This window comes from Arachis ipaensis, chromosome B09, assembly GCF_000816755.2.
Source record: "Arachis ipaensis cultivar K30076 chromosome B09, Araip1.1, whole genome shotgun sequence".
NCBI classification, from domain to species: Eukaryota; Viridiplantae; Streptophyta; class Magnoliopsida; order Fabales; family Fabaceae; genus Arachis; species Arachis ipaensis.
Genome location: NC_029793.2, coordinates 51,240,638 through 51,255,154, shown reverse-complemented (window position 1 = coordinate 51,255,154; position 14,517 = coordinate 51,240,638). Strand labels below are relative to the sequence as shown.

Below are 14,517 nucleotides of genomic sequence, written 5' to 3'. Positions count from 1 at the left end.
ACAGATTTTATTTGTGTTGTTAAAACATAAATAACTTATATTGTGTAAAAATATTTGGTAATTTAAAGTAATTTATATTTAAGTTTCGATTATAATTTTTTTTATCATTATCTGATATTATATATATTTTATGTATACTCTATTATATAATATATTAAAACTTAAAAGACAAAAATACCAAAGAAAAGAAAAATACATCATATGCATGTGCATCTTAGTAAAATACTAAAATTAGATGGAGTCTAAATTTAAAAACTAAAAACAGAAAGAGTCATTATTTATGAAATTTCAAAGAGTCTAACTACGAAATATATAGGACAGTTTACTGAAATAAATATTCTGGCCTCCAAATTTATCAGAATACATATTTTATAAAATGGATACCGAAATGTATTTTTATCATAAACTACGTAAATCGCGACAGGGGTCCTGCGGTTTACGAATGTACGTAATCCGCTACAGGAGTATTGCGGTTTACGTTTGAAGCAAACCTTCACATAATCTGCGGTAGGGGTGTCGCGGTTTATATGTGATTTGCAAACGTGCATAAACCGCTACAAGGATCTAGCGGTTTATGCTTTAGTGTGGACTTAGTTCATTTTCCATAGAGTATAAGTTATTTGATGAAACTTTGGTATGCCTTTTTTACGTATGGCGCAACATAGGTTGGTTCTTTGATTTAATTGAAATTAGTATCTTGAACTCATAGAATTACCAACAAAATTAGAACACCTTTACTTAAGAGAATCACAACTACATAGAGAATCGCTAACAATAACCACATCACCGTAAAATGAACGGTAAGTACAACTTTACTTAACATTCATACATGGAAAAGCATAGACTAAAACAGGACAACAACACAAATAAGAAAAGAAAAATGAAAGCCAATCATGACGACCTAATGACACCTATGCCTCAGCTCTAGATGCGGATCCTCGCTGAGGGCAAGTCCTGCGAGTGTGTCCTGTCTGTCTGCATAGCCCACATCGCTTCGGCTGACTAGTATCGGCCTCATCTATGGTGTTACGGATTCTTGTTGACCTCGATCGCCCTTCTCTGGCACGTATCATGTAAGGATCAAGAACGACAGTAGGACCGTCATATGGTGGCTACAGACCCTCTGGAACAGGGGACAAAAACACCATCCGATATACACTGAACACCTTACTCAAGGTATAAACCTCATGGACGTACGTAGCCCAGTCTAACCGGGACTGAGCACAGCATGCAACCGCATGGCAACACGGGTAATGGAGAGCTTGAAAGTACCCGCAGTCACAAGTGCAGTCTCTGAGGGAAACCCGATACGTCCCAAGTGAAAAGTTACCGGTAGGAGTCGTCTCAGGCACGATATACTCAGACTGGTGTCTGTCAAACAGAGTAACCATGAAGCACCTCGAATCTTTCAAGTTGCGCTCTATCACCTTGACCAGCACTTGACAAAACCGTTGGCCTGATCCCAACTGCGCCTCTGCTGTCAGCCAGAACTGGATGGCCCTTGAGGTGCAGTGGGGCCATCGGAGTCTCCTCCTCACTATCCCCCGATATGTGATCGTGCTCATTGTCCGAATTATCTTCCCGCATCGCGTCCTCAACGTGATCTGGCTCACCACTACCAACAAAACTAGTAATCAAACCAGGTGACCTAGCTGCTGGTGCTAGAACCAGTGGAGGTGCAGCTAAAAGACAACTAGGTGCAACGACAGGCATCGAAGTAGAAGCACCCTCCACCATCATCGACTGAGGATTTGGCACTGAAGTCCCGAACTGTCGATACCATCTTCCAACTTGGCAAACAACTCATGTATTCTCACCTCTGGAAAACTCCGCCGACAATGAAATAAGACCTTCATGTCTTCATCCGACCCTATCACAAATGTTTCATACTGCACACCACTTAACACAACCGCCATCGGAATCTTGTAGAACACCTTCTTCACCAATTTGGCCCCACACAACCCTGCCTTCTGCAATATGTTCCTCTTTAGATCCGACAAAGTATCAGTCGAACGGATAAAAACGCTCAGCGGTTCTTTATCAGTGAACTTAACACCATGCGTATTACTTTTTTTATTTTACCATAGCATTGGACTAGAACCAACAAGCTTTCCTCACTATCCATTTGTGAAAGTGTGAAAATGACTCTCAACAAATGCCTCACTCCCTATCTTGAGTGGTATATATAGGCGAGTTTGACAAAGCATAAACCGCGACACTCCTGTAGCAAATTACGTGCATTTGTAAACCGCGGGACTCCTATTACAGTTTACATAGTTTATGAAAAAAATGCATTTCAGTATCCATTTTACAAAATGTGTATTCTAGTAAATTTAGATGCAAGAATATTTATTTCAGAAAATTGTCCAAATATATATTCCACAAAAATCACATGAACATAAGACAATATAACACATTATTTTTTTTATTAAGTAGTTTTAATGTTAGAAAAGATAATGCATCTCAAAATTTTATTAAACAATGGAATAAGACAATATAACATGTCTCGCCCTTATATATAACAAAATAATAACATATTATTGTTATTATTTTTTTTAAATTATCGAATTCAAATACTTGTAAAATTAGAATATGAGTTCCTTCTCTAGCTAGGATCCTCAATAATCATCATAAAAACATCATTCAATTTTTTTTATAATAATTATATTAAGTGTACACAAAAAATTAATTATACGTATAAAATACATATTAAAATATAAAAATATATTAAAAATGAGTTAAACAATATATATATTTATACACAAATATATATATATAAAATATATAAATACATGTACATAATAACATATTTGGTAATTAATTTTTAGTGTGCAGCTGACATTTTTTATTTTACAAAACATAACAACTTCATAATAAACATGTCTATAGCCTTCCTTATTAATAATACTTTTTGTAATAGTTTATCAAATGATTTCTGTGTATTTTTGCTTCCACTTAGTAGAACAATTTAATTTTTCATATTTGAATAGAAAGGATATATTGGGTGAACGCGGATTGGATCGGATCGAATCGGATCGGATCGGATATGGCCAAAATTTTGATCCGATCTGTACTAAAATTATCGGATCCAATATTCGCAGCTTTTAAACTTGGATCCGATCCAATTCGATCCGCACATTTGCGAATCGGATCGGATCGGATATCGGATATCTCCGCGAAACACAATAAAATTCATTTTTTCTATTCTTATAAATATGTTTACTCTTAAAATAATATTAAAAATACTTTTCTTAAATAATAAATTAAAATAATACAACATATATGATAATTATTTGTTGAAATAAAACATGAAAAGAATCTTTACTTATTTATTTCTTTATTTTTGCGAATATGCGAATATGCGGATACCTACACAAAATCTGCAATCCAATCCTATTAGTGTGCGGATCGGATCCGATTCATGAACACTCCTAGATATATCAAGGTCTATGGAGGAAAAACAATAAAAGGATATATGCTCACTTTCAAAAAGCCCCGAAATTAAATAAACAAATTTAATATATTTTATGTAAGTTAAAAAATAAGATATTGCTAAAAAAAATAAAGTCTGATAATAAGTGAAATTTTAATATTAATAAATTTTAATTGATAATTTTATAATATAAGTAAAAAAAAGATTTACTTAATAAATTTCACAAGATATGAGTCCAAAAATAGATAGTTCAACTTTCAATAGGATTCATTATGTGTAGATCATATCTTAAAACAATCCTATTACTATAAACTCTGAAACTTCACAAAAAAGTTAACTTCTTTACGGATTCGTTGGTACAAAACAATTCTGGACCAAAGAATCGCTCATATCGGTTACAAAACCACATAAACAAGTTAATAGGATCATCAAACTCAAGCACAAAAATACCATGATAAACAACTAACAGATTCCCTAGACAAAACCACCCTAGAAACACACCTGTACTCTCAATTTGTTATAGACAAAAGTTGATTTAAGCAAGCACAAAAGCAATCACTTCAAATATTAAAAAAAAAATCCAGTAACCATTATGTCTTTTAACCCTTAAACGAGATCAGACATTCTTCTTCTATGACGGCACAATGTAACTCTCAAGTTTGGATCTGATGATGTAATCATCTTGCCCTGAGGATTAATGATTTTTTGTTCTGATTCATTGCACTTGGGCTTTTCTGCAAGGACTGTATTTGTTTTAGCATATTGAGACTTTGCATTTGAACTTCGTAGCATTGCTTTGATGCGGAGATCTGAATGGCTTAATGATTGGGAACAAGGAAACTGGATTGAGTTTCTAGTGACTGCCGATCTTAAAATCTTTGATCTAGCACTGATTTCTCGTTCGGAAACACTTTGCCTTTGGCGACTAGCAATCGTTGGATTCATGAATCGAGGCACTGAACTAGAGAAGTTTCTTTGAATAGTCTTTTTAGATGCTTTCGGAGTTTCAATAACCTCTTTGACATCGTCTTTGGACGTAGTAAAGGTTTCCATGCTGTCATTTTCCGGAAGACTATATGTAGTTGAGAAGAGCTTTCTACTCTCAGTTAACCTGAACTCAACCTTCTGTATTTGATCCCCTAAATTTTGACGTTGTTCTATGGCTTCCCTAATGTCTTCCTCGAGCTCCATAATGTTCTTCTCCTTCTGCTTCTTCAATTCCTACAGTACATGCACACAGTTAGCAAATTTTCAAACGGATTTGACTTTGGAACATCCTTCAGTACAACTGTCAGCAGGTATACCATTGGTACTTCTTTGCAAGACTCTACTGCTCTTGCCCTCTTTGCAAAGTTCAAAGAACAAATTGTCTCACAAATATCTTCTTCAGATGGGCTTATATGCACAAGCATCAAGACCTTTGAGCCATCACCTGAAGTATTTGGTTATGAAGTGTAAGTGTATTAATTTTCTTCTATAGACATGTAAAAGATAGGGTCGAAACACAAATCAAGACTGCGTATGAATATGCACGTTTCAAACAGATGTTGACAGTATAAGAAAGAAATTGAAAATCAGATGTAGTTAGATATTTAAATGTGTAAGCAAATATTTCAATCTTTATGAGTTCGTAGTTGATACAAGAAAAATTATCAATATGCATTGCATAAAAGTTTGTAGTGGATACAAGCAATTTAGGGAAGAAAGCAGTATGAGTCATACCAAGGGAATCTTTTAATATTTGAGTCAGCTTGCTATTTCTGCAGACAAAGTAGTAGCATAAAAATTATTAGCTACATGATACTTTGATTGCATATAAAGAAACAACAATTGGAGTGTCAGAAAAGAACAACTTTTGCAGTCAAAGGGACTCATCTCAGTAGCAGCTAGCTCTTTCAGGCACATATCACATGTAAGCAGCAAAAGTGACATAGTTAAACATCAAAAAATCATCACCAGCAGAATACTTGCCTGTAAGGCACATGGCACCTCTTCCTCTTCAAAGCTGCAATGACATCAGCTAAAGCCGAAAGGGAAAGATTAATGGCTCGGCCCTCGTCCATTGTTAGCCCTTTGGCTCCGGTTTTAAGCAGCCGTTCACTGCCTCCAAGATCAACCATCCACAGTCTACTTACTTCCCTTCTAGCTTCCAAACCATCCCCATGGCGAAAAATGTTTATCCTTGTCAAGCTAGATATATATGAAGCTAAACAGATAACGTAACTATCAAGCTGAGAAACCGAATTGGAAATAGCTTGGAGTATCTATGAAAACCTATAACCCACCAGTGTGACCTGCTTGACGCTTCATTGACGTTTGTCCATGATGTGGATCTGAACCTTCTTCCCTTGTTGTACCACCATCTGGCTTTAGCATAATCTGAAATCGGCACTTCAGAGAGACCCTCAACTTCAATAAACCCCTTTGGATCTGTTTGGATGTTGAGATTGCTGTAAAAAGGGCCAAGTGAGTCAAAGTTCTTTTGTCATGAGATAATTACCAAACCCAGCCTTATTGAATTCAACCTCACTTTGAGCTTAAAACTAAAAAATGTTACCATTTTGACATAGGTTCATATGCTTTATTACACAGTCTTGGAGCCAGCAGATCCCTGAGATTGCCCATGTAAACTTCCAACATGCTCATTGAAAAGGTAAAAGAAGATGAATTATCCACAGATGCTTGACGAAAGAGCTCTTCAAGAGCTCGCGGAATAATTCCAGGCTGCTCATTTGAACCATCCTAAAAGAAAATTATTACAGGCCACCAACATCCATTAACGATGCTGCCATACCCAATGGTTTTGAACGTTAGACATACATATATAATATGGTAACAAAATTTTAACTAACCATTGTGAATGTTTTTCCTGTGCCTGTTTGACCATAAGCAAAAACACACACATTGTGGCCATCCATTGCCGATCTCAGAATTGGCTCAACCTCAACAAAAACACTTTCTGCAAAGGGTTCAATTTCGAAACATACCATAGCCTAACTTCAGTAAAACTTGGAAGCATAATGAATAACCAAATTTGGCAAAATGCACTGACATTTAATACTAGCCTTGACTTGCTTCTTGACAGAAGACCTTATCAAACTCAAAATCTTTCTTCCTCCCTCCAAACTTCATCCAAATTCTCTCCGATCCAGCCGAAACTGGTTCAGAACCTCTTCTCTTCTCTGCCAGCAGAAATGGTCTAATCCTACAAAATACTCTAATGCTCCCTGCATAGAAAAATCAACTTCTTCAACATTAATGTCTAAAAAAATGTTCTAATATATTATTATTTACTCAATCTACTATTATTAGCGTGCTACCTTTAATGTCTAATATCCTTCTCAAAGCCCCTCTCCGCTTTTCATCCCACGTTCTCTGCTTAATCCTCAGCTGCTTAATTTCACCTAAACATCCAATCCAACTCGAATAAAATAAAATTAGTTTCTATAACAAAAAATTAATAAAAAGGAAAACGATTCAACTTTATTCAATTACTTTCTAAATTGGAGATCAAATTCTGAAGCACGTCCTTTTCTTGCTCAGGCACCACAACGACGTCAGTATAAACCGGCGGCGAAACGGGGAACTCAGCGACGGAATCCGGACTCAAATTAGCAGCGTTCTCTGGACGCATCAGAATCTGTTCCTGAATGTTATTGCAACCACAATTAATGGCTGAAAAGAGTGTGTTAAAAAACATGGAGGGAACTTAAGTAACACACTTATTAATTATTATTATGCCAAACAGAACCTTCTAGATCTTAACGGATTGAAAATCCTTATCCCCTGGACCTAGAGTCATGTAAAGAGAAACCCCAACAACAACATGCGTTATGATGAAGCTATGATAATGCAGGAAAAACATTTTCCATGATTCACGTAATGCACAGAGACGAAAATACAATTAAATAGAATTTAGCTAAAATTTTTTTTAAAAATATATAAAATTTAACTTTTTAATATATATTTAAAAATTTTCACTACTTACTAGGGAAGCGTGTATGTCAGGAATCCCGAAGGGAAGACTGAAAATAATTTTGGATAATGTTTTCTTTTTTCTTTTCAAGGGCTTTGAAATCTTAGGAAGGTGGGAAAGAAAATAGAGAGGAGAGGAGGTTGGAGAAGTTAGTTTCAATGATTGAACACTCTCAACGACCCTGATTATGAGTGCGGAAAGAAAAAGAAAAAAGTCACGTACTTGGACAACAATAATTATATAGTAGTAGCTGGTAGTATCAAATAAAAAGGATTTTTTTAATGAAAAAGATTTTTTTTAGTGTAATTGTTATACCCAAACATAATTGATAGATAAAAAATTTTTTTTACATGAGATATCCAAATATAAAATTATTTTTATTTTTTTATAAGATCTTTTAAAAAAATAACTCAAAAAGATATCTTTTCTTAGAAACTCACCCAAACAAGCCATATAGCTATCTTATATAGCTGATATTTTTAGTAATGTAATTTTTGATTGTGTTATTTATTGATTTGAAAAAGTTGGATGTTTTAATTTTTATGGACATTAATTTTTTCAGTTAGGCTACACATCTAAATAATTTTTTATTCATGTCCAATTGATGAGCGGATATTTTATACGCTTTTTGGCATCATTTTCATATAGTTTTTAGCATGTTTTGCTTAAGTTTTATTGAGTTTTCATAGGTTTTAGTGTAAAATTCACATTTTTGGATTCTACTTTGAGTTTGTGTATTTTTATGTAATTTCAGGTATTTTATGGCTGAAATTGAGGAGATGGAGAAAAAGTCTAATTCAGAGGCAGAGAAAACACTGTAGATACTGTCCGGATCTGACCTCCTTGCACTCGAAAGAGCTTTTCTGGAGTTACAGAAGTTTAAATGGAGCATTCTCAACGTCTATGGAAAGCTAACTTCTAGAGCTTTCCAAAAATATATAATAGTTCATACTTTGCTTCAGAATTGAAGGCCCAAAACTGGCGTCCAATGCCAGCCTCCTGCCCTATTCTGGCGTCCAGCACCCAAAGGAGAAGAGACCAGCGTCCAACGCCCACAAAAGACCCCCTAGCCAGCGTTCAACGCCCTAGAGGCCTCCTAGCACGTGGATCTCAATCAAGCTCAACCAAAACACTCACCAAGTGAGTCCCGAAAGTGGATTTTAGCACTAAAAGACTATTTTATCCTTCTTAATGTAATCTTTAGTCATTAGTTTAGTATTTAAAGAGTTTTACACCTCTCATCAAGGGGAGGACGCACACTTTACACGTTTATGATTGTATTTTCTATCAGTATGAGTTTCTAAACCTCCTAGGTTGAGGAGAGGAGCCCTACTGAGTTTTATGGATCAATAAAAGTATTACTGTTTCTCTTCAATCCGTGTTTGATTCTCTATTCTAAGATGTATCTTCGTTCTTCATTCTAAGACCGTGTTCCTGACAACCACCCGTGTTCTTCTTGGGTTCGTGTGACTACGTAACTGGAAATCATTGAACCACTAGCTTGATTATACATCTCTTAGACGGCTAATCCACGACTTCATTGGGGACTTCTCAAAACATCAGTTTAGCCGAGGTATGGGGAGATTAGAGTCTTTGTAGTAGAGACTAGAATCCAAAGCCGTAGCATTCTCTGATCCGGAAGATTCGACCTTGTCTGTGGCGTTTTGAGTAGGATCATTAAGGAGAATGGACTGCAGGAGCTTCACCCTCAATCAGAATGGATCCACACTAACCCTGGGGTTCAGATCTGGAGGAGCATTGGTGGCCTCTCAATCGGCGTTGATCACTTACAGCCTGCCATAGAAGAAATCATTCACAGTTGAAGAAAACAGTAAGACCAAAGTTAATCCAGAAGGACAAAGCATCTCCAAGCCTTAACCATCTTCTTATCATTGCAAACATATCAACCTAGTTAAGTTCTCTTTATTTTCTTTTATGCAATTAAACAACATACCTACATCTCCTATTCACCTGACTAAGATCTACAAGATAACCATAGCTTGCTTCAAACCACAATCCTCGTGTGATCGACCCTGACTCGCTCAAGTATTACTTGGACGACCCAGTGCACTTGCTGATTCAGTTGTACGAAGTGTGTGGATTCATGCACCAATATTTTGGTGCCGTTGTCGGGGATTATTCGAGTTTGGACAAACTAACGGATTATCTTGTTGCTTAGATTAGGTACTTTTTACTTTTGTTTTGAATCTTTTATTTTTCTTTTCAAAATTTTTTTCAAAACCTTTTCTATTTTTTCCTATGTATTTTCTTTTAATTTTCTTACTTTGAGTCTTACCTATTTCTTGTTTTCTTTTTCAAAAATTTTTTCAAAACTTTTTCTTTTCTTTATTAATCTTTATTTTTGGTTTGAGTTTTTTGTTCTTGTTCTTGTTCTTGTTCGAATTTCTTTGAATCTTTTTTCTAAAAATTTTCAAAAGTAGTGTCTTTTGTTTGAGTCTTGTGTCAATCTTTAAGTTTGGTGTCTTCTTGTGTCTTTTCTTTAAAAATTTTGAAAATTGTGTCGTTGGTTTTCAAAAATTTTAAGTTTGGTGTCTTTTGCATGTTCTTATTTTCTTTGAGTTTTGTTCTTGGTGTTCTTCTTGATCTTCAAAATGTTCTTGTTTGTCTTCATGTTTTGATCTTAAAAGTTTTAAATTTGGTGTCTTTTGGTGTTTTTCCTTTCAATTTTTGAAAATTTAATGTCTTAGATCTAAAAATTTTAAGTTTGGTGTCTTTTGGTTGTTTTTCTCTTTCTTCATTAATTCAAAAAATAAAAAAATATCTTTTCTATCTTTATTTTAAAAATATTTTCGAAAATTATAAAAAAGATTTTCAAATTTTAATTTCAAAATCACTATCTTACCTTATCTTAATTTTAAATCTTTTCAAAAATCATATCTTTTTTAAATCACTATCTTATCTTTTTATCTTTCTTCAAAATTCAAAAAAATCTTATCTTATCTTATTTCAAATTCAAATTTTAAAATCTCAATTTCAAAATTTAAATCAAAATTCAAATTTTAAATTTAAATCTTTTAAAAAAAATTAAATTTAAAATCTTTATCTTATCTTGTTTCAAATTCAAAATTAAAAAATTTAAAATTCAAATTTTCAAAATCTTATCTTATCTTATTTCAAATTCAAATTTTAAAACCCAATTTCAAATTTCAAATTTCAAATTTCAAAATCAAATATTTTCCAAAAATCAAATTTTAAATCTTATATTTTTTAACTTCTTTTCAAATCTTTTCTTTTATCTTTTCTTTCTTTTAAAATTTAAATTTCAAAATCTTTTTAAAATAGAAACTAACTTTTTGATTTTGATTTCAATTATTTTTTATTTAAAACTTATCTTTTCTTAACTTCCTTATCTTATCTTTCTTACTTAACTTATCTTCTTTTCAATTCAAAACCTTTTCTATCTTATCTTCTTTTAAATTTTAATTTTAAAATCTTTTCAAATCTTTTCAATTCTTATCTTATCTTGTTGACTTTTTTAAATATTTTCAAAATCAAATCTTTTCTAAGCTTTTATCATATCTTGTTTTCAAATCTTTCTTAATTAGTTAGTTGCTTTCTCTTTCTTCTTTTTCAAAACTTCCTAACTAACTCCCCTCTCTTCTATTTTCGAAAATATCTTCTTAATTCTCTCTCTTCTTTTTTGAAAATCATCAATTAATTTTTAATTTTTTTAGTTAATTAGCTTTTAATTTCCTTCTTATTTTTGAATTATAAAAATAAATAAAATAAAAACAAAAATATTTTAATTCTAGTTTCTCTTTTTTACTTCTTAATTTTTGAATTTCTCTACCCCTCTAGCCGAATTCTTCTTCTCCTTTCCTCTATCTTCATTCTTCTTTTCTTTTCTTTTCTTCTTCATATCTCACAGGGAGTTCTCTATATACTCTGACATAGAGACTCCCATTTTTTTTATCTCTTATTTATGTATACAGAGACACCAGAGTCACTATGGATCCAAAAAGTAATGCATGAATTGGGAGACCTCTACGCTCCTATACATTTGACACTCGTATTGACTCAGATGATTTTAAGGTCAACCTAGACCAGGTCCTGCTGTTACGGCAAAAATGCCAGTTTCATGGACACCCACAGGAAGACCCCATTAAGTTCATCTCTGACTTTCTGCAGTTCTGTGACACTGTAGAGGCCAATAGAGTGGACCCTGAAGTCCCCAAACTAAAACTCTTCCCATTTGCTCTGAGTGATCAAGCAAATGAATGGTGGCATATGGAACTTAGAGGAAGTGTGAACACTTGGGATAAGGTTGTTAATAATTTTCTGAATAGGTTCTCTCCCTCACAGAGATTAACTAAGCTAGTGACCGATGTTCAGACCTTCAGGCAGAAGGAGAGTGAGTCTCTCCATGATGCTTGGTAGAGGTACAAGCTGATGTTTAGGAATTGTCCTCCCCATATGTTCTCAGGATGGGGCAAGACAATGATCTTCTATGAATCAATCTCTGAGATAGCCAAGAAGATAGTAGATCACTTTGCAAACGGCCCTCTGTACTTTATAGAGACACATAAAGAGGCAGATGAGCTCATTGAAATAGCTGCCAATAACCAACACTTATACTCCTGTGAGAAAACTCCAATTAGGATAGAAGTTCTAGACATGGAGACTGTAGGCGCACCCCCTGCTGAGGTCTATAATACTCCTAGTGATATGAGTGGTAATTACCCTCAAGGAGATACTCTCACCCATGACCGGTAGACACCTGAGTAGGTTAATATCCCTCTCACTGAGTTGTTTGAGGAGGTGCATCTCTATAGGGCCCTCACAGAAAGCCTAATGCTCTCTAGGAAGGAGACTTTAAAAGAAGGTGAGACAGTAGTCTTCACCAAGGAGGCCGAACCTCAGGAGCCTGCTACTGAGGGACTGAAGGCAATCAAGATTCAGGAGGATCCTGAGAATGCCAGTGAGCACGCCCCTACAGAGGAGAAGGAACCTCAAGTTGATTCTTCTCTGGGCATGCAAGGGGAGCCTGTGACTCCCACAAAACACGGCCTTGCAGAAGTGAAAGAACCTCAAGAGCTATCTTCCTTTCGCGTGCAGAAAGAAACAGCAGATGAGCAGTTGACTCATTTCCCAGCAGTCCTTAAGGAGCTGCAAGTCAATATCTCTGTTGCAAAGGTATTAGAAAAAAGACCCCCTATACGGCCTGTCTAAAAGACATTCTTTTTGAAAAGAAGGACCTAAGGGAGATGAAATAGAGGTACTTACTGAGAAGTACAGTATCCTAATTTAGAATGAGCTGCCAAGGAAGATGCCAGATCCAGAGAGCTTTCAGATCTTATGGACTACTAGGAAGCTCACTTTTGACAAAACCCTATATGATCTTGGCTTAAGTTTAAATCTGATACCTTCATCTGTAATGAAGAAGCTGGGAATCCAAGAGGCACAAGAAACAAGGATTACCTTGTATAAGGACTAGATAGTGTGCAAGGTTCTTGACCCTCCATTACCCCCTGACAAGGGAGGCACTTGCATAAAGGATTCAACATTCAAGCCTCTTCCCTTGGATGGAACCAATTCAATCCCTCCTAAGACCAAACGTAAGTTTGTGTTAGATGTACACTATCCACCAAGGAGGAAGACCCCAAAAGGAAGATACCTAGGGTCTGGAAAAACAAAAAATATCCCTACTGAAGGCTTTTCACCATGGAAAATGGTAATGTTCACTTATCTCATCATGGTATTCATGATGGAAGAGAGAAGTGGTAAAAAGGGACACCAGCATATTGCTGCAAGCCCAACCCTGCCTCATGCAGTGAATAAGATCCTGTCTCTTGAGCATCTTATGCTAATCCATGAGAGCATAGGAAGGACGCTCCCAGTAAGGAGTAAGGATTTATTCCTCTATGACTATCTTCCTCCTTGAAAAGAGCTATCCGTCAAGCTAATGACATTAAAGAAGCGCTTGTTGGGAGGCAACCTAACTATTAGTAAAGTATTTCTGTTCTTATCTCTTTTGTTTATTTTCATTTGAGTTTATTTTAGTTTATTTTTAGAGTTTTCCCTTGCTTTTTAGTGTTTGTGATCATGTGCAGTAGTTAGAACAGAAACAAAAACAGTCAGAGTTGGAAACAGAACACCCTGGAGCAAAAACCTTGCTGGCATTGAACGCCAGACAAGGAGCCAGAGTAGGCATTCAATGCCCTCTGGGGAGCAACAAGTTGGCATTGAATGCCAGCTAGGGAGTCAGGCTGAATGCCCAAAAAGGCAGAAGACCTGGCGTTGAACGCCAGGAAGGAAGTTCCTCTTGGGCGTTCAATGCCTCAAATGGGAGGCAAGCTGGCATTGAACGCCAGCTATGGTGCACAAGCTGGGCGTTCAACGCCCATAAGGAGGGCAGGGAATTTGAATTCCCTAGCCTCTCAAGACCAGTAGATCCTACAGAATCTCCACCTACCCCACCTTCTTCTATCTTATTCTTCCCCATTATTTATATTTGCTCGAGGACGAGCAAAACTCCTAAGTATGGCACCAAAGACTGGTGAAACCTCAAGAAAGAGGAAGGGAAAGGCACTTGCCTCCACTTCCCTCACCTCATTTGTCACTTAGGCAATTCAGCTGGAATTGTCATAGAAGGAGACATCTTCATTGAGGAAGACAAGCCCATCACTAAGAAGAGGATGGAGCAAACTAAAGAGCATGCACATGAGCCTGTGCAGCTACTTCAGTATGAGATCCCTGAGATGCCTCAAGGGATGTATTTTCCTCCTCAAAGCTTTTGAAATCAACGGCATACCTCTGTGGGAGAATTAAGCTCTGATGAGAGGACTTTTGCGTGGTCTAAAAATTTGCGGATAAATCCTCGTTGCAAGTATAGTTTCTAAACCTTCAAAAGTCCTTTCATACAAATGTTTTGGTTGTCACAAGTAACAAACCCCTTTGAAATTGATAACCGAGTATTCAAACCTCGGGTCGTCTTCTCAAGGAATTGCAGGGAAGTATGTTCTTATTATTGGTTATGAAGATTGTAAATTGGGGGGTTTTGGAAGTAAGGTGGGAATATGTTATATGACAAGTAAAATAGAATAATAATAATAAAATCTCTTTGCAAGGTATAAGAATTGGAATTCCT

The 14,517-nt window shown here is 35.6% G+C and overlaps 1 protein-coding gene across 2 annotated transcripts; it reads right to left on the bottom strand.

Moving 5' to 3' along the window:
* Positions 3,718-7,078, bottom strand: LOC107618441 (kinesin-like protein KIN-14U). 2 transcript variants are annotated; one of them, XM_016320509.2, is made up of 10 exons: positions 6,929-7,078; positions 6,754-6,837; positions 6,499-6,660; positions 6,286-6,392; positions 5,991-6,175; positions 5,719-5,883; positions 5,405-5,623; positions 5,156-5,193; positions 4,738-4,865; positions 3,718-4,654 (listed from the first exon to the last, which is right to left on the bottom strand). In XM_016320509.2, the coding sequence occupies exons 1-10, from the start codon at positions 7,065-7,067 to the stop codon at positions 4,040-4,042; spliced, it is 1,842 nt and encodes a 613-aa protein (XP_016175995.1). In that variant the 5' UTR covers positions 7,068-7,078; the 3' UTR covers positions 3,718-4,039. The 2 variants fall into 2 exon arrangements, with proteins under 2 accessions (XP_016175995.1, XP_020968415.1); XM_021112756.1 differs by lacking the exons at positions 6,754-6,837; positions 6,929-7,078 and having other exon boundaries at positions 6,486-6,623.